At 55.1% G+C, this 18,495-nt stretch overlaps 2 protein-coding genes across 2 annotated transcripts; one reads left to right on the top strand and one right to left on the bottom strand.

Annotated features, from left to right (window-relative positions):
* The first annotated feature begins 145 nt into the window (after positions 1-145).
* Positions 146-3,981, top strand: NHP2 (NHP2 ribonucleoprotein). The gene is made up of 4 exons (XM_029053183.2): positions 146-379; positions 1,659-1,728; positions 2,642-2,747; positions 3,694-3,981. Exons 1-4 carry the CDS (start codon positions 211-213, stop codon positions 3,817-3,819), a joined length of 471 nt encoding a protein of 156 aa, XP_028909016.1. The 5' UTR covers positions 146-210; the 3' UTR covers positions 3,820-3,981.
* Positions 3,982-4,638: 657 nt separating this feature from the next.
* On the bottom strand, positions 4,639-13,443 carry RMND5B (required for meiotic nuclear division 5 homolog B). Its single transcript, XM_029053181.2, has 10 exons — positions 13,290-13,443; positions 10,260-10,412; positions 9,520-9,665; positions 8,421-8,561; positions 7,849-7,949; positions 7,498-7,664; positions 7,213-7,378; positions 7,011-7,113; positions 5,347-5,501; positions 4,639-5,243 (listed from the first exon to the last, which is right to left on the bottom strand). Exons 2-10 carry the CDS (start codon positions 10,396-10,398, stop codon positions 5,180-5,182), a joined length of 1,182 nt encoding a protein of 393 aa, XP_028909014.1. The 5' UTR covers positions 10,399-10,412; positions 13,290-13,443; the 3' UTR covers positions 4,639-5,179.
* Between the last annotated feature and the right edge of the window lie 5,052 nt (positions 13,444-18,495).

Below are 18,495 nucleotides of genomic sequence, written 5' to 3'. Positions count from 1 at the left end.
CTCCCGCCAGCCCCGCCTCGCGCTCGCAGTTTGGCGGGCTGCCCTCCGGGATTGGCTGAGAGGGAGTGGGCGGGGCCTCGCCCTTCCCTGCTTCCGATTGGCCGCTGCCCGCGTGGGGGTGGGGCGGTGCGACCCGGAAGCTGTTGGGAGGCGGGGGGGCGGTCGGGGGCCACGTGCGGCCGAGCCGGAGTCGCGCTCCCTCCCGCCGGGATGACCAAAATCAAGCGCGACCCCGAGGCCTGCGCGGAGGCGGCGGCGCCGCCGGACACCCCCGGGGGAGAGCGCACCTACCAGGAGCTGCTCGGGAGCTTAAATCCCATCGCTCAGCCGCTGGCGTCCCGCCGCCTCACTCGGAAACTCTACAAATGCATCAAGAAAGGTGAGCCGGCCGAGCGCTTCCCGCGTGCCAAGCACTGTGACAGGCGCTGGGAGAGCTAGAGGAGAGAGAAGCAACGTGGCTCAGTGGGAAGAGCACCGGCTGGGGAGACCGTGGGTTCTAATCCCGGCTCCGCCGCTTGTCGGCTGGGTGACTTGGGGCAAGTCCCTTCACTTCTCTGGGCCGCAGTGACCTCATCTGTAAAATGGGGATGAAGACCGGGAGCCCCACGTGGACCACCTGATGACCTTCTCTCCTTCCCAGCGCTTAGAACGGTGCTTGGCACATAATAAGCGCTTTGCAAATGCCGTCATTAATTAAAGGATCGTCAGACACAGTTCTTGTCCCTTAAGGGGAGAATGGGCACTTCACCCCGATTTTACCGATGAGGAAACTGAGGCCCAGAAGTGACTTCATTCAGTCGTACTTATTGAGCCCTTCTGTGTGCAGAGCACTATACTAATCGCTTGGAAACTACAATATGGCAACAGAGACAGTCCCTACCCAACAAGGGGCGAACAGTTTATTCATTCAATAGTATTTATTGAGCGCTTACTATGGGCAGAACACTGTACTAAGCGCTTGGAAGACTTGCCCGCAGCCTCACCACAGGCATATGTGAAGGAGGGTGGCGCAGTGGTTAGAGTGCAGGCCTGGGAGTCAGAAGGTCATGGCGTCTACTCCCAGCTCTGACACTTGTGTGCTGTGCGATCTTGGGCAAGTCACATCACTTATCTGGGCCTCAATTATCTCATACGTAAAATGGAGATTGATTGTGAGCCTCCATGTGGGACAGGGACTGTGTCCAATCTGATTAGGTGGCACCTATCCCAGCATTTAGGACGGTGCTTGGCACACAGTAAAAGCTTAACAAGTACTATCATTTTTAAGTGGTGGAACCGCGATGAGGACCCGGGTCCTCTGGCTCTCAGGCCCCGGGCTCTTCCCTGTAGGCCCTGCTGCTTCTGCACCTGTATTTTCCCAAGTGCATAGTACAGGGCCCTGCAAACAGTAAAAAGCTCGATGATTATGATTGATTGATACGAGGGTAATGCAGAGGGAGGAGGCAGGAGGGCATGCAGGTTAGGAAGAACCTGGTGGGTGGGCTGGGCGGCGCTCCAAGAAGCACAGAGTCCAGGGGACTGGGGGTGGCCAGACACTGACAAGGAGGTGTGAGACTTCCAGACTCATGGAAATCAATGGGAATCACAGGGGGCCCTGCCAGCGGGTCCCCCTAACAAAGCTGGAACCGCCAAGACTGACTCCCCCTTGCTCGTTTCAGCCGTGAAGCAGAAGCAGATCCGGCGGGGGGTCAAGGAGGTTCAGAAATTTATCAACAAAGGCGAAAAGGGGTAAGAACCAGAAACTCGGGCTATGGTCCCCCGTCCCCGCCTCTGATCCGCATCTTCCTTCCCCGGTTTGGTTCAGCTGCAATTCTCCTAACTTTCAGAAAGCTTGATTTCCTAAATTTATGTGCCACAGACAACAATCCTCTCAAGTTAGGGAGGGAAATAGGAACCTCTAAAGCAACTTCCCCCTAATTCCTTCCTGCAGAACATTTCACTGGTAATACAATAATTGTGTTAACGCTCTTAGTATGTACCTCTCCCATCACTAGGTAACAGCATTCTCCTCTGACTCACAAGTCCATAACGTTGGGATTATCCTCAATTCAGCTTTCTCCATTCAACCCACATAGTCACTGTCACCAAACCTGTTCCCTGAAAGTACTCACCCAACTTATTTATATTAATGTCTGTCTTCCCTTCCAGACTGCAAGCTTCTTATGGGCAGGGAAGGTCTCTACCAACTTATACTCTCCAAATAGTTAATATGGTGCTCTATAAATAGCATTTATTGAGGCCTCCCTTGATTTGTCTCTCATATCTCCACCATATTTTCTCCCCCCACATCCCCATTGGCCTTTCCCAAGCACTTAGTACAGGGCACAAAGGCGCTCAATAAATACCATTAGTTAATTTTGCCACTTCCTCAGCCTTTCCCAACATCTAAGCACTTGGACACCCACCTTCAAGCAGCACTTAAATCTATCATCTTTCAACTCTGTTGCTTCCCCCTGCCAGAAGTCTGTTTTAGCATGTCTCCCCCCTTAGACTGTAAGCTCCTTAAGGTTAGGGAGTGGGTCTGTTAAAATCTACTGATCTCTCCCAAGCCTATAGCCCAGAGCTCTACAACCCAGTAAGCCCTCAATAAATTCTGTTGGTGGATTGTAAAGTGGAAGCAATGGCATCTATTTCATTTCAGGATCATGGTTCTGGCCGGCGACACTCTGCCCATCGAGGTGTACTGTCACCTCCCTGTCATGTGTGAGGACCGGAGCCTGCCCTATGCCTACGTCCCCTCCAAAACGGTAAGGAAGACGGGGCCTTGAATTTCCTGGATGTGAGCGACACAGGCAAGCAGCAGTCCGACGTGGCATTTGCTGTGACAATTTGAGGAGGGAATCCTCACTGGGAGATGGCTGAGGGGAGGGAACCAGAGGAGTTGCTAGGCTTGCGGGTGGCTAGGACGCTGATGATTTACCACTCCTTCCTGAAGCTCTTCAAAAGAGCTTCTTGGGTGGGTGCCTGTAGCTGTCAACCTTGCCCCCCTGCCCGTCATGGAGTTGGAGCTCAACTCTTGTGGAGAGAAAGCTGACTGATGAGAAATAGAGGATACGACTGACAGCACGTTTGCGGGTGCAGATTGGTGGAGGCTGCCGGAGATTGAGCTGAGGGGAAGACTTTCTATTTCGTATTTCCAGAATCGTGGGCACAGTGATCTCTTGAGGTTCACAGGTGACCCGTGGCCCGCTGGGGCGAAAGGCTATGCTGGTGGGTAGAGAAGCAGCATGAATAGAATAGGGTGGTGAAGAGAGCACAGACCTGGGAGTGAGGAGGTCATGGGTTCTAAACCCACCTCTGCCACTTGTCTGTGTGACTTTGGGCAAGTCCCTCTACTTCTGTGCTTCAGCTACCTCGTCTGTAAAATGGGGATTGACACTGTGAACCCTACATGGGACAGGGACCGTGTCCCAAATCGATTTGCTTGTAACCACCCCAGCACTTAGTACAGCACCTGGCACATTGTAAGCACTTAACAAATATCATTATTATTATTATTATAAGTTGCAGGGAGGCAGTGCGAGGTCTCACTCGGGCCTTGCTCCTGCCTCACTACTCTTTTGGGTTGGGAAGGGGTGCAGGGAGTGTTGAAGTACGCCAACCAATCTGAAACGAGAGCCAGAGCTGGCTTCTTTTCTGGCGTGCTAGCCTCTCCTTGACCGTCCTCTTCCGCCCCCGCCTTCTTTCATCCAGGATTTGGGAGCCGCGGCCGGTTCCAAGCGCCCGACGTGCGTGATCATGATCAAGCCCCACGAAGACTACCAGGAGGCGTACGACGAGTGCTTGCAAGAAGTGGGTTCCCTTCCCCTCCCGCTGTAACGGACCCATCCGGGCGGAGGCGGGGGGCTTGCCGCCGACGGCACCAAGCGAACCACTGAGGGAGCGGGGTGTTCTTTCTTGGACTGGGACATTATGGTGTCACCAAGCTGACGGGGACCAGCTTGGGACTAAGTCCCAAAATAAAGGAGGTTCTGAAGAACAGCTCGCTGTAAGGGAAGGCTGTTTTGTGCTGGGTGGTTTTGGAGTAGTTACGTGAAGGAGCCTCCATTCGGGAGGGGAGGTGGAGGCAGCGGCTGGGCTGAAGTCCTGCTGGGATTGAAGTGCTACTCGACTCAGAAGATGGAAGCTTGTGGCCTTTCTGCCCACCCCCGAACAAACCCCTGCTCAGAGAGGGCCCCTCTCTCGATCCACTGCCAATATGATACAGGCAGGGAGTTCCATGCAACCTGCCGGGAAAAGGGGCTGGGGTCTTTGTGAGGCAAAATTGCACCCTTTACTGCCACTCCACCACACACTTCCGCTCCCTCTTTTCCTCGCCCCAGGGAGACAAATGAGCTGCCTTTCTCCAGAGCCGCTTTTCCCTCGGCGTCCCACGTCCGTGCCCGAGGCGCCGGCTCCCTGCTCAAGTGATGGCCCCGGTCCTTTCAGAGGGGACAGTCTGAAAGCGGCAGGGCCAGGCTTCGAGGGGGCAAGTCACACAAGTTTGGGACTCTCTCCTGCTCAGCCCCTCACTGCCGGCGCAGGGGGCCTTAGGCGAGGCTCCCCTGGCCCTGCCAGGAGCCAATTCCACTGGGGACTCTCTTCTTCTTCAGCCTAGTGGCCTCCTGGGAACAGAGAGTGGAAGGGGAGGTAGAACAATTAGGGAGGTGGGGAGGGGACAGTGGTTTATTTGTTCAACGTTATAAAACGGGTCCGTTCAACCCCGCTTGGGATATTTACAAGGTTAAAAATGGGTAAGTCCGCATGAGGCTCTGTCCAGTCGGAGGTGGGGGTGGCGGACAGGAGGCCCAGGGCTGAAAGGCGAAGTCTAGACAACATGGGCTGCGGTGCGATAGGGCGAGCTGGGGGACCGAAGGACGGAGCTGGTTTAAGCTCTTTGCTCCTCTGTCAAGTGACATAAAGCAGGAACAGTTTGTGTGCCGGGGCGGGGAGGGGATGTGGGCCCAAGGGGTGTTTCAGACGATTCCCACTTCCTAGCCCCACAAAGGCCCTGCAGCAGTCGGGACTTGGCGTGAGAGCTGGGCTCCCCCCGCGTCTTCCAACCGACCCCTCCACTCGCCACGCTGGCCCTGGGTGACCCCTCGATGGTGGAGTGGGTAGCAGGGCCGGGCCGGGTTGCTCCAAACTGGACCATGGAGGAAATTCTCGGAGGGGTGGGGGCTGCCGGCGGAAGTGCCGGTCAGAAGATGATGCGTTTGCCGTCGGCCGGGTTCTGCTCCATGGGGCAGTAGGGGCACTTCAGCCTGAGGGGGGAGAAGACGGGGGCCGGAGGCCGGCTTCAGAATCCAAACCGGGACCCCAGTGTGCGGGGGCATAGGGGGCAGGCTCCGGGAGAGGGGCACTCACTTTCCTCCGTTGATGAGCTTGTTGAGGGCGTCACGCGAGATGACGTGGCCGCAGATGAGTTTGATGGGGGGGTTGGAGTCGGACGTTTGCTGGCGGAGGATGGGGCAGGCGAACACCGAGTGGTACCAGCACTTCATGCCCAGCTCAATCTCGATCTGGAACATGGAGCAGACGGGGGTGGCCCAGTCTGGGACCAGGCGGAAGCGACCCTAGGTTCCCAGGGGCAACAAACGCCCTCCCCTCCTTCCTCCCGGCACGCTTTTTAATTTTCCCAGCCTTGTTCTCCACTCGGCCAGAGAACAAGCTTAGTCAGCACAAGGAGTGGGTGATGGGGATGTGGGGGTTTTGGTCCAGCCTGCTTCACCGCTGAGCTGAGCAGATCCGACCGACCGGGGACCACAGCCTGAGGGAACTCTCCGCTCCTCATGAATAGCCAGGTTTGCGGAATCAGGTGGGGCCTTAAAGGTAATCATGAAGGTGTTAAAGCGCTCACTATGGGCCAAGGGCTGTGGGAGATGTGAGTTCAGTTCAGATTTAGAAAGCACTGACTGGGCAGAGCGCTGGGAAAGAATCCGTGGAGAGAAATTCAGATACAGTCCCTGGCACTCATGGGGCTCGTCTGCTAAGGAAGCGTTCCTGGTCGGGGGGGTGGAGGGGGGGTGGGGGGCCTAGAGGGGGAGGACTAATGGATGGACACACACACACACACACCCATCATCATCATCCCAGCTCCAAGACACACTCCCAGAGGCACCCCTTTACTAATCACTGCGGTATTCGTTAAGTGTTTCCGACAGGCTGAGCGCCAGGGGAGATACAAGATGATAACAGTAATAATAACTGGTAATTGTTAAGCGCTTACTATGTGCCAGGCACTGTGCTAAGCACTGGGGCAGATACAAGATCATCGGGATGCGGCTCGTCCCACTTGGGGCTCCCGGCTTCTAACGGGAAGGGAGGACATCATTTTACAGCTGAGGAAACCGAGGCCTGGGGAAGTGACATAACTTAATAATAACAATAATAATGATGGTATCGTGGCTCAGTGGAAAGAGCATGGGCTTTGGAGTCAGGGCTCATGAGTTCGAATCCCAGCTCTGCCACTTGTCGGCTGTGTGACTGTGGGCAAGTCACTTAACTTCTCTGTGCCTCAGTTCCCTCATCTGTAAAATGGGGATTAAGACTGTGAGCCCCACGTGGGACAACCTGATTCCCCTATGTCTACCCCTGCGCTTAGAACAGTGCTCTGCACATAGTAAGCGCTTAACAAATACCAACATTATTATTTGTTGAGCACTTACTATGTGCCAAGCACTGTTCTAAGCGCTGGGGTAGATACAAGTTAATCAGTTTGGCCACAGTCTCTGTCCCGCATGGGGCTCACAGTCCTAATCCCCGTTTTACAGACGAGGTAAAATAGTGAAGGGAAGTGAATTGTCCACAGTCCCCCAGCAGGTGAGTGGAGGAGGCAGGATCGGAACCCGGATCTTCTGCCACGCGGTCCGATGCCCATGCCGCCGTGCCACGCGGCTTCTCGGACTCAGGGGGGCCTCAGCGGGAATCTTTTCTCCCAGGTCCGCCTCATCCCAGGGTGGACCCGGCCTCGGCCCCGGTGACAGCCCCTCCACCACCCTGCCGCCTGCGGTACCCGGCCGGGCACTAACCGGCAGCTCGTCCTTGTGGCTCCAGACGCCGGTGCATTGTCTCTGCTCAATCACCGCCTTGATGTTCATCAGCACGGGCAGCGCCACGCAGCCAGAGGCAAAGCTGGCCGGGAGAAGGAGAGGCGGCGGGAGGGGGTTGAGTGCCAGGCTCCTCCCGCCCCCGCCGTCCTGTCGCGCCCCGGGTTCGGGGGCACAGCCCTACCTGACGCTGAGGGGGGACTCCACCGACAGCCCAAGCAGGGTGCAGGCGTCGCGGCTGAAGGTCTCGCAGATCTCCGCCCAGTGGCTGGCGTCCAGGAGGTGACAGTATGGGGACTTGTCGATGCCCAGGCGCAGGTACACCAGGCTGCCCATCATTACCTGTATCTCTGCCCGGGCCACCCCCGACAACACCAAAAACTCAGCCGGTGGAAAGAGAGCGAGTCACCTCCTTTTCCTCCCCCAACTTGTCCCGGACCCCGGTCCCCCACCCCAGGGAGCTTCTCACCACGCTGGTGGAGGCGGGCGAAGGGCTGGAAGTGGCGGGCGTAACTCAAGGCTTCTAGCTGCTTCTGGGGCCCGCCAGCCAGGAGCCGGATGAAGTGCAGCCGGTGTAATTTGAATTCGAGGGAACTGTTGAGTTCCAAGAGGCGTTGTCTGTTGGAGATGGCCCAGCTGGGGAGGAAGAACAGGGGAGCTGAGGAGGTGGGGTGGGGGAGCTCGGCTCGGCAGAGGGAGCACGTGCAGGGGGTCGGAGCGAGAGGGAGGTTCCCACCCGAGGCCGACGTGACCCAATCTGGGAGAAACCGAGGGAGCGGGGCCAGGGGCTGTCACGTCCCGCCGCTCCCAACCCCCTTACTCCAGCGCCGGCCGCAGGTCCTGCTCGTGCAGGGCTTCCAGGATCCGGTTCAACTCCAGGAAAGGCTGCTTGAAATCCAAGTCGACATTGAGGGTCGACTCCTGTGGGGAGCGAGACATCCCGACGCTGGCGGAGTCCTGGACCATGGGGACCCCCGGCCAGCACTCCCAGCCCCTCTCACAAACTCTTCACGGAGAAATGGGAGCGTGGAGAGGTGAACGCTGAAGAGGAAATTGACTCTACGTTCCGGGGCCCTGGGAGTCAAAGGACCAGGACCCCAATCCCGGCTCCGTCACCATCCTTCAGTGGGACCTGGGGCGAGTCAACATCATTCCTCTGGGCCTCAGTTTCCTCAAATGGGGAAGAAATACCCGGTCTCCCCTCCCCGTTAGACTGGGAGCCCCAGGTGGGACGGACTGTGTCTGATGTCACTAGCTTGTATTCGACCCAGTGCTTAGTACAGTGCTTGGTCCAGAGTTAGCACCCAACGAATACCACAGTAGGTATTGTCTGTCTAGTGCTGCCTCTTTGCCGCCAAGCACGTGCTGTGGCCCGGGGAAGGGGCCGGGCACCTGACACAACTCCTCCGCCACCGTCAGCATTCCCTGCTGATACAGGTGTTCCACGATGGCCAGCTGGAGGATCTGCTGCTGCTTCTCCCGGGAATCCCACACGGTGTCAGCCACCACGCCGCAGATTTCTGCGTCAAAGTTCTGTCGGCCCAGAAGATAGAAAAGACAAAAATTCATTCCGCAGCTGTGGTCGTAACAATACGGATAACCATAATCGTAGCCACAGTGGTATCTGTTCAGCATTTACTCTGTATTGAGCACTGTACTACGCTCAGGGTAGATATAAAACCATCAAGTAGGACCCAAACCCTGTCCCCCACGGGGCTCACAGTCTAAGTAGGGGGAGACAACAGGTATGAGAGCTAATTGAGGCCCAGAGAAGTTGGGAGTTTCACATTTTCCTCTCCCACACATAACCTTCATCCTCAGAGTATTTACCATTCTGGGCCGGGACAGTGAGCAAAAGGTGGGGGCAGAAACAAGGTAATGAGATGGGAAAACTCTCTGTCCCAAAAGAGGGAGGGAGAGCCTTAACCCCATTACACAAAAGGGAACACTTGGGGCCAGAATGGTAAATATCCTGAGGATGAAGGTTATTTGTGGGAGAGGAAAATGTGAAATCTGCTGCATTTAGAACCCGGGTCTTCTGCCGCTCATATTCTAAAAACCAAACAAATGTGTAAATCCACAAGGCCTAGATAAGGTCCGTATGTAGAATGGATCAGTCCGGCCCTGGTTTACATCCTTCAGCCCCAAGTGCAGTATTAGAAAGCCACTTCTCAAATCCCCATCCTAGAGAGAAGCAACAGGACCTGATGGAAATAGCCCGGGCCTCAGAGACAGAGGACCTGGGTTCTCATCCCAGATGCACCACTTATCTGCTGGGTGACCTAGAGTACCTAGAGTACTGCTTCCCTTCTCTGGGCCTCAGTTTCCTCATCTGGAACACAGGGATTCAATACCATCCTAGGCTGTGAGCCCTAGTTGGGAGCGGGACTGTGTCCAACCCAATTATTGGGGCTCGGTCCCAATGCTTGGTGCACAGTAAGCGCTTAAATGCCCCAGTTCCTCTTCTTCCTATTAGGAAAGAGCCACTTACCCTGTCGATGGCTTTGCCTACTCTGGAAACGCTGCTGTGAATGTCCTTGTGGTCCGAAGCCAGCTTCTGCACCGTGTCCTTGACTTTCCGGCAGCACTGAGACATCACCAGGGAGAGGGTGGCCGACAGGGGCGTCCCCTGCAGGGCTAACGCCAACGGGCCTGCTGTCAGCTTGGGCCCCATCCCAGAAGGAAGCAGGAAAACCCCCTCCACCAAGTTGCCCCGGCCGGGCCCAAGAGGGAAGTGCCAACCGGCTCCCAGGTTAACCAAAACCCGGCCTCCTTGGGAAGTCCGGTGGGTTTGGAGCAGGAGAAGATCTCATCAATCTCGCCTGCCACCTGCCCCTTGAAACATACCCGCACCCCCTTCACATCCGACAGACCACTACTCTCCCTACCTTCAAGGCCTTATTACACTCACATCTCCTCCAAGAGGCCTTCCCCAACTATTTCCTCTTCTCCCTCTCCCTTCTGGGTGGCCCTTGCGTTTGAATCTGACCCCTTTATTTGCTCCTCCCTCAGGCCCTCCCCCCCCCCCCCGGCACTTATATACACGGCCATGATTTATCCATTTATATTACCGTGCATCTCCCCCTCTGAACTATAAGCTTCTCGTGGGCAGGGAACGGGGTCTACCAAGTCTGTTGTATCGCGCTCCCCCTCCGAATACTTAGTCCCGGGCAAGGGCACTTGATAAATATGGTTGACGGTGGAGGAGGGAGGGCAGGGGAAGAGAAGTACCTGCGCTGGTGAGGTCTTCCCGCAGATGGCTCACATAGTGCAGCAGCTCCTCCAAGCTCTGCTCGCAGTGCTGCCCATAAGTCAGGAACTTCTGGAGCACTTTGTCAAGTTCCCTCTCCACACAAGCGCACTGCTCCATGTTCCCTCCCCGACCTGAGGGAAGCGCAAGGGTCGGACTGAGTGAGAGCAGCTCCCTTTCACCCCCCCGGTTCCCCGCTGTTCCACATCCTCCAACAATAATAACAGTGGTATCTGGGGAAGCAGCACGGCGGAGGGGCTGAGAGCCGGGGCCTGGGAGTCCAAAGGTCATGGGTTCTAAACCCGGCTCCGCCACTTGTCTGTTGCCTGACCTTGAGCAAGTCGCTTCACTGGGCCTCAGTTCTCTCATCTGTAAAATGAGGATTGAGTCTGGGAGTCCCATGTGGGACAGAGATTGTGTCCAACCTGATTTGCTTATATCCTCCCCAGTGTTAAGTACAGTGCCTGGCACACAGTAAGCGCTTAACAAACACATTATTAGCTAAGCACCTACTATGGACCTCTCCCTCTTTAAGGCTCTGTCAGCTCTCCCTACCTCACCTCACTGAGGTGATCTCCTACTAAAACCCGGCCCACAAACTCCACTCCTCTAGCTTACTCGCTGTGCCCCGATCTCGATCTCACCGCCAACCCCTTGCCCACATCCTTCTTCTGGTTTGGAACTCCTTCCCCCCTCATATCCAAAAGACCACCACACTTCCTTCCTTCAAAGCCACTCTAAAACCACACCTCCTCCAAGGGGTCTTCCCTGATTAAGTCCTCACTTGCCCACCTTATTCACCCTCCCATCCCCACCCTATTCAACCTCCCTTCTGTGTCACCTATGCACTTAGATCCGTACCCCTTAAGCACTTGATTGTCCCCCCACTCTCTGCCTAGAGCACTGCTGTACATATCCTTACGCTCCACTCCCCTCTATCGGTAATTTATTTTTACATCTGTCTCTCCTTCTAGACTCTAAGCTCCTTGTGGGTAGGGATCGCATCTACCAACTCTATTACACTGTACTTTTCCAAGTGCTTATCACAGTGCTTAATAAATACCACTGAATGATTAAATAACTGCTGAGCACTGAAATAAGTGCTGGGGGTAGATACAAGATAATCAGGTTGGACACAGTCCCTGTCCCCAATGGGGCTCACAGCCTAAGTAGAAGGAAGGACAGGTACTAAATCGCCATTTTCCAGAGAAATGAAGTGACTTGTCTAAGGTCGCACGAGCCGGGATGAGCACCCAGAGCCTCTGACTCCGGGGTCCGTGCTCCTCCCATTAGACCACATTGCTTCTTCTGCTGGCTGACTGACCGAGGATTCTTCACTATAAAGCAGGCTTTGACTCCCCCTCCAGAAACAGGCTTCCATTTCCAGGCCCGTCTTTGCTCTCTCTCTGGAGTGGATTGTTTGTTCACAATCCAACCTCCAGGGCCACATATGTATAAATGTCAGGGCCCCCCTGGTGTGGCATGACATTTAATGAATCCCCTTGCATCTTCCCCTACTTCCATCCTTTTTATCCTGACTTTCCACTATCAGTGGCTATCCCAGCCCGTTCCTTCCACCCTGAAGTGAACACTCCCCCACGGCCCCACTGTGCCAGCCCCCACCCGCGGAGGCCTTCTCTGGCCCCTTGGGCCCCTGGATCTCTCGACGCATAAGGTGAGAACACTATGTGCGGAAAGCGCTTGGGAAGGACAATACAACCTCCCAATGCTTTCTTGTTTCATGTTCCCAACCCGACACTTTGCTCCTCTACTACTAACCTTCTCCTGTACCTTGATCTCACCTATCTCGCCACTGACCCCTCGCCCACGTCCTGCCTCTGGCTTGGAACGCTCTCCCCTGCGTCAAAGCCTTAAGGAAGGCTCATCTCCTCCAAGAGGCCTTCCCTGACTACACCCTCCTTTCCTCTTCCCCCATTTCCTTCTGCGTCGCCCTGACTCGCTCCCTTTATCCCCACCGCCCCCCAGCCCTACACCACTCAGAGAAGCAGCGTCGCTTAGTGGAAAAAGCCCGGGCTTGGGAGTCAGAGGTCATGGGTTCGAATCCCAACTCTGCCACCTGTCAGCTGTGTGACTGTGGGCAAGTCACTTCACTGGGTCTCAGTTCCCTCATCTGTAAAATGGGGATGAAGACTGTGAGCCTCACGTGGGACAACCTGATTACCCTGCATCTCCCCAGAGCTTAGAACAGTGCTTGGCACATAGTAACACATAGTAAGTGCTTAACAAATACCCACATTATTAAGATGGGGATTAAGGCTGTGAGCCCCACGTGGGCCACCCTGATTAGCCTGTATCTCCCCCAGCGCTTGGAACAGTGCTTGGCACATAGTAAGCGCTTAGTACAGTGCTCTGCACATAGTAAGCGCTCAATAAATACTATTGAATGAATAGTAAGCGCTTAGCAAATACCACCCTTATTATTATTATTTATGATGTCATTTATTCCTTTCAACTAATGTCTGCCTCCCCCCTCTAGACCATCAGCTCGTTGTGGGCAGGGACGGTCTTTTTATGCTATAATTGTGGTATCTGTTAAGCGCTTTACTTTGCACCAGGCACCGTAGCAGCGTTCAGGCCAGTGCTGTGCAGGCAGGGAGCGCTCAATAAATTCATTCAATCGTATTTATTGGGCGCTTTCTATGGGCAGAGGACTGGACCAAGCGCTTGGAATGGACAATTCGGCAACAGATAGAGACCATCCCTGCCCAACGACGGGCTCGCAGTCCAATAAAGACGGCTGAATGAGGGGCGCTCCATAAATAGGGCTGAGTGACGGGGGAGCTGGGTTCTGGGGGGGGGCGTCCAGTACGCTCCGGTTGGGAAGGAGACTTTGGTGGCGCTCCCTTCCCCTGCCCTGCTGCCAGGCTCTGGTCCTGGTTCTGGTCCTTGCCACCCCGGGCCCGGCCCGAACGGCAACGGACTGAGCGGGGAATGCCGTCCTTCCCGGATGGATCTTTGGGGAGCCCCCACCCGAGCTGGACTGTGCTCACCTCCACCTTCTCCTCCTCCTCCTCCTTCTCCTTCTTCTTCTTCTCCTCCTCCTGCTGCAGGCCCTGGGCCCGGCTTCCGGCGGCCCTGTCAGCTCGGAACCGGAAGTGGAGCCATCGGTGGCGACGACCATCTTGGACCGGCCCACTGCGCCGAACCGGGGGGAGGCATCGTCCCGGCAGCGTCCTCTTTCTCCGACACCCCTGTATTGCCAGTGGACCCGTCTGCGAGCGACGCGGGGCCGCCGGGGCCGCCCCACCCGGACGGAGATCGGGGGGTGGGAAGCCTCTATCTTCAATTCATCCCCCCCGTCAGCAAAATGGGACAATCCAAGGCCTGAGGACGGAGGGGGAAGGCTGGGCCCGGCCTCAATCAATGCGCTTACTATGTGCTAAACGCCGGGGTGGATACAAGATAATCAAGCTGGACGCTGGCCTTGTCCCGCATGAGGCTCACAGTTTTGATCCCCGTTTAACAGATTAGGAAACTGAGGCACAGCCCTTTGTTGGGCAGGGATGGTCTCTATCTGTTGCCGAATTGTCCATTCCAAGCGCTTAGTCCAGTGCTCTGCACACAGGAAGCGCTCAATAAATACGACTGAATGAGTGATAATAATAATTATGGTATTTGTTAAGCGCTGACTAAGAGTATCTGTTCACCCTCCTTACTTACAGGAAAGCGTGGCTCAGTGGAAAGAGCCCTGGCTTAGGAGTCAGAGGTCATGGGTTCTAATCCTGACTCCGCCACCTGTCAGCTGTGTGACTTTGGGCAAGTCCCTTAACTTCTCGGTGCCTCAGTTACCTCATCTGCAAAATGGGGGTGAAGATTGTGAGCCTCACGTGGGACAACCTCATTACCCTGTATCTACCCCAGCGCTTAGAACAGTGCTCGGCACATAGTAAGCGCTTAACAAATACCAACATTATTATTATTATTATTACTGTGAGTGCCCAGGGGGCCAGAGACCAGCTTGTCTTGACTCTTCCCCAGTTCTCAGTAGAGCGCTTGGCACAAACACAACAATTATTATTCCTGTGACTAGGTCAGCAGTGGCAGAGACAAGAATGAGGCTCGATGAGTACGTGAGTTTGAGAGAAATGGGTGCAAACTGGGATATAAGAGGAGAAGAGAGAGGGAGAAAGTGGTGAGAGAGAACTGATTGGGCGCCTTAAGGCAAGACCAGGAGTTTCTGCTTGATGCAGAGAGGAATCGACAACATCGCAGAGTGATTTCAAGCAATCACTCATCCCTCTCAGAAACAGACAGGGAAGATGATGATTCTGACCTAGTCAGAGCCCGGCTTATATTTTTATGTGCTTAGGAGGTCTGTGACTACTAGTTATTTTAGTATGGGTATTACAGATAAGTTCTCCCAACACACAAAGTATCCCCTGAGGTAAAATCAATCAGTCGTATTTACTGTCCCCGGCAGGTCCAGATCCTAAGTTTCTTGAATGCAGGGGCCATGTCTTGAGAAGCAGCGTGGCTCAGTGGAAAGAGCACGGACTTTGGAGTCAGGGCTCATGAGTTCAAATCCCAGCTCTGCCACTTGTCGGCTGTGTGACTGTGGGCAAGTCACTTAACTTCTCTGTGCCTCAGTTCCCTCATCTGTAAAATGGGGATTAAGACTGTGAGCCCCACGTGGGACAACCTGATTCCCCTATGTCTACCCCAGTGCTTAGAACAGTGCTCGGCACATAGTAAGCGCTTAACAAATACCAACATTATTATTATTATTATTATGTCTACTCTGCACAGAGTAAGTGTTCAGTAAATATTACAGAGTGAGTGATTGCAGGCACAAAACAGCCCGGTGGATGTTCTTGCCCTTCGCCTCGGTTGTGGGGAGTCCTGAGTCTGGCTGACTACAGCACTAAGTTGTCCTAAAACACATGAAATGAACTTCAAGTGCCCAATATTATTGAGCACCTGTGTGTAGAGCACTGTACTGAGTGCTTGGGAGAGTATAAAAGTTAGTAGACACGATCCCTGCCTTCAAGGAGTTTACAATCCACTGTATGCAGAGTACTGTACTAAGCACTTGGGAGAGTCCAATAGAGTTGGTTGACACCATCCCTCCCTTCAAGAAGAGTACAATCTAGCGGGAACTGCAGAGGCCACAAGTTCCTAAGAAGAGCCACTTGGGTCCCTGGCCAGGTATAGGGTTCTAATCCCAGCTCAGCCACTTGCCTGCAGTGTGACCTTGGGTAAGTCACTTCACTTCTCTGTGCCTCAATTTCCTATCTGTAAAATGGGGATGAAGACTGTGAGCCCCACGTGGGACAGGGATGGCGCCCAACCTGATTATCTTGTATCTATCCCAGCGCTTAATACAGTGCCTGGCACATACTAAGCGCTTAACAAATACCATTAAAAAAAACAACCCAGAACAAAGAGGCTTGCTTTGAGTCCCTACCCCCTCACTGAAAGCACTTAAACTGGCTTTGCCTCTTGGCCTTGCTCTCTGCCCGTTCTTTCATGCTCTCACTTTCCTTCAGGCCTGCCCCCCCACCCCATGCCTCACTTTGATCACCATCCCTCTCACTCCACCCCCAGAGTTCGTGCCTATGCGTGCCGAGGTAGGTGGAGAGCTAATAGTTCCGCTCTGCCACCCTCCATCACTGGGGGAGGTGTGATCGTCTCCCAGAGACACTCATCCTGGTTTCTTGTCAAGCAGCGGCGGGAAAATTCCCACCCTGGCACCCAGGAGAGAGGGAGAGAGGACGAGAGCTAACAGCGACCTGCCTGTTCCCTTCACGCCAGAGCGAGCTCAGAGATCAAAAAGGGTTTTGTTCCAAGTGAGACAATATGATAACTGTGGCCAAGCATCCGAGGAATGTAAATACCCCGGAGGGGAGGAGGACGAATCTGGGAGGTCCAGGAAGGGGCCAAAGAGCTGGAATTAAAAAGCGGGACAGTGAGACACCAATGGGGAAAGGGATCCAGCCCGGAAGTGGACCCACCACCTTCTTTGGGGAGAATGGGCCAGCGCCCTGGGCCCGGGAGAGCGGACTAGGCCTGGAAAATCCCCCAGACACAGGGGCAGGGCGGCCAGGCACTGGGGTGTGGTGCCTGTGACCTCACAGGCTCTTCACATCTCTCGTTTGGCCCCTATTTCCGGCTCCTATGGCCTCGGCCCCAGAGTCCAGAATCCAGATTTTTAAATCCTCAAGCCAGGGGTGCCCCACCTCACCCATGCCTCCCACAAAGAGCCAACCCCCCCCCCCCCCCGAGTCAAACTGGGCATGACGGACCCATACTGCACGTCTTTAAAAGGCCCCTAAACGCGATAGGTGCGGTAGGAACACAAAAAATGACCCGGCCCCTGCCCTGAAGAAGCCTGTGGCCTAGAAGGGACCGCAGAGGTTTAAGGGAGGGGCGCAAGACCTCACTCGCCTCTGCCCGGGGCAGCCACTGCCCCGGCTACAGGGAGGCTTCAGGCTTCAGGGATCTCCGGCTTCAGGCAGGCTGAACGAACAGAGGTATAGGATGTGGCGTCCACACAAGGGTTAATCTGAAAAGCCCTCCCGACTCCCCAGAGAGGTATCCTTCTCCGCTTGGGCTACTTTTTCTAAGGCGGATTTTGCCCGGCTTGCATAAAGCCTCTGGCTAAGCAGGTTGCCCATCTGCGCTGTCAAGACTTCACAAGCCTCTACATCCGGAGCGAGCCTGGATAATGAACACTCACTCGCTCGTTATTGTTCTGTTCGCCTCCAGACCCTGCCTTCTCTTTCAACGAAGGCAGTGAGGGGCCTAGTCCCTCTAGACTGGAAGCTCCTTGCAGGCAGGGAGCAATGTCTACCAATTCAATTGGATTGTCCTCTCCCAAGCTTTAAGTGCACTGCACTGCGCACGGTAGGCTAAGTTCCCTGTGGCGGGGGCTTATGTCTACCAGAATCTGTGAACTTGTCCCCCAAGCATTTGGTACAGTGCCCTGCACTTCACGAGTGCTCAATAAATACCACTGATTGATTGAAGGATGGGAGCAGAGGAAGAAGCTCGCGTAACTCTGGTCCCATCTCCATATAATAGCAGTGATATTTGTTAGACACTATGTGAGAAGCAGGGTTACTTACTATGTACCAAAGGTGGGTGGGAAGATACAATTGGATCGAATCCATTCTCTGTCCCAGGCTAGAGGAAAGGAAAATAATAATGCTAACTATGGTATTTGATGAGGGCTTACTATGTGCCAAGCACTGTACTAAGCGCTGGGGTAGATAATCAAGATAATCAAGGTGGAGACAGTCCCCGTCCCACATGAGTCTCAGTCAGAGCAGGAGAGAGAACAGGTATTTAATCTCCATTTTACAGATGAGGCAACTGAGGCTCACGGAAGTGAAGTGACTTGCCCAAGATCACACAGGCAAGCGGCGGATCCGGGAGCGGAACGGGGTCTCCTGCCTCCAGGTCCTGTGCTCTTCCCAGCACTTAGAACTGTGCTTGGCACATAGTAAGCACTTAACAAATGCCGCTTCTGTACTGCCCCCAATTGGATATTTCTCCAGCCTCGTGGGAGCCTCAGATGGTCCATCTCTGGCCACCACTGCTCCTAGAAGGCAGGAAGAGGAATGGATCAATTGCCTGTGTGCCAGGTGGACTAGAACCGGACAGGGAAGTGGCCAGAGAGGGAGATGAAGCTGAGGAAAGGGGGGGTGGGGTCGGCCCAGCCCAGCCCAGAGGAAGCCTGGACCAGCAGGTGTTTCCAGGGAGGTCACCTCAGCCACGGGGCCAGCAGCCACAGCCGCAGCTGCCGGGGCTCCACTCGCTGCAGGAGCTTAGCGAATCCGGAAAACTGGTTTGTCCACCAGACCCGTGAGCTAAGCGAGATCCGGTTTCCTTCCGAGGTTCGTTTTCCTCCCTCCTCCCTGCCCGTCCGCCCGCCCCCTGCCCACATCTGGGCCAGGTGCTTAGTTTCTGGCGCCTCTGCCAAGTTTTGGTACCGCCCACTCCCGGGCCCTTGCTCGCCTCCCCGCCGCCTTAATTGTAGGGCGGAGGAGCCGCTGTGGGGATTTTGGGGCAGCTCAATGGGGAGTAGGGCCTGAGCAGAGCCAGTTCTGGCTGCCACCCCGGCCGGGAGGAGACGGTGACCTACAGAAGGACCTTGGCACCAGGGTGTGTTGGACTCTGGGTGTTCCCCCTCGCGGGCACCACCCTTGGGGACTGACTATCCCCCTGCTAGGCCTTCAGCCTCTGCCAGGTTGAGGG

This window comes from Ornithorhynchus anatinus, chromosome X2, assembly GCF_004115215.2.
Source record: "Ornithorhynchus anatinus isolate Pmale09 chromosome X2, mOrnAna1.pri.v4, whole genome shotgun sequence".
NCBI classification, from domain to species: domain Eukaryota; kingdom Metazoa; phylum Chordata; class Mammalia; order Monotremata; family Ornithorhynchidae; genus Ornithorhynchus; species Ornithorhynchus anatinus.
This window is presented reverse-complemented; position numbering and strand designations above follow the sequence as displayed.

Bases quoted from the DNA above. Each gene is read 5' to 3' on its own strand.
- NHP2 (XM_029053183.2), top strand. From the start codon at position 211: ATGACCAAAATCAAGCGCGACCCCGAGGCCTGCGCGGAGGCGGCGGCG. The intron at 380-1,658 runs GTGAGCCGGCCG...TGCTCGTTTCAG, and splicing joins CTACAAATGCATCAAGAAAG to CCGTGAAGCAGAAGCAGATC. The intron at 2,748-3,693 runs GTAAGGAAGACG...TCTTTCATCCAG, and splicing joins CCTACGTCCCCTCCAAAACG to GATTTGGGAGCCGCGGCCGG.
- RMND5B (XM_029053181.2), bottom strand. From the start codon at position 10,398: ATGGAGCAGTGCGCTTGTGTGGAGAGGGAACTTGACAAAGTGCTCCAG. The intron at 7,114-7,212 runs GTAGGGCTGTGC...TCTCCCGGCCAG, and splicing joins GAGTCCCCCCTCAGCGTCAG to CTTTGCCTCTGGCTGCGTGG. The intron at 5,502-7,010 runs GTTAGTGCCCGG...TCCATGTTCCAG, and splicing joins GCCACAAGGACGAGCTGCCG to ATCGAGATTGAGCTGGGCAT.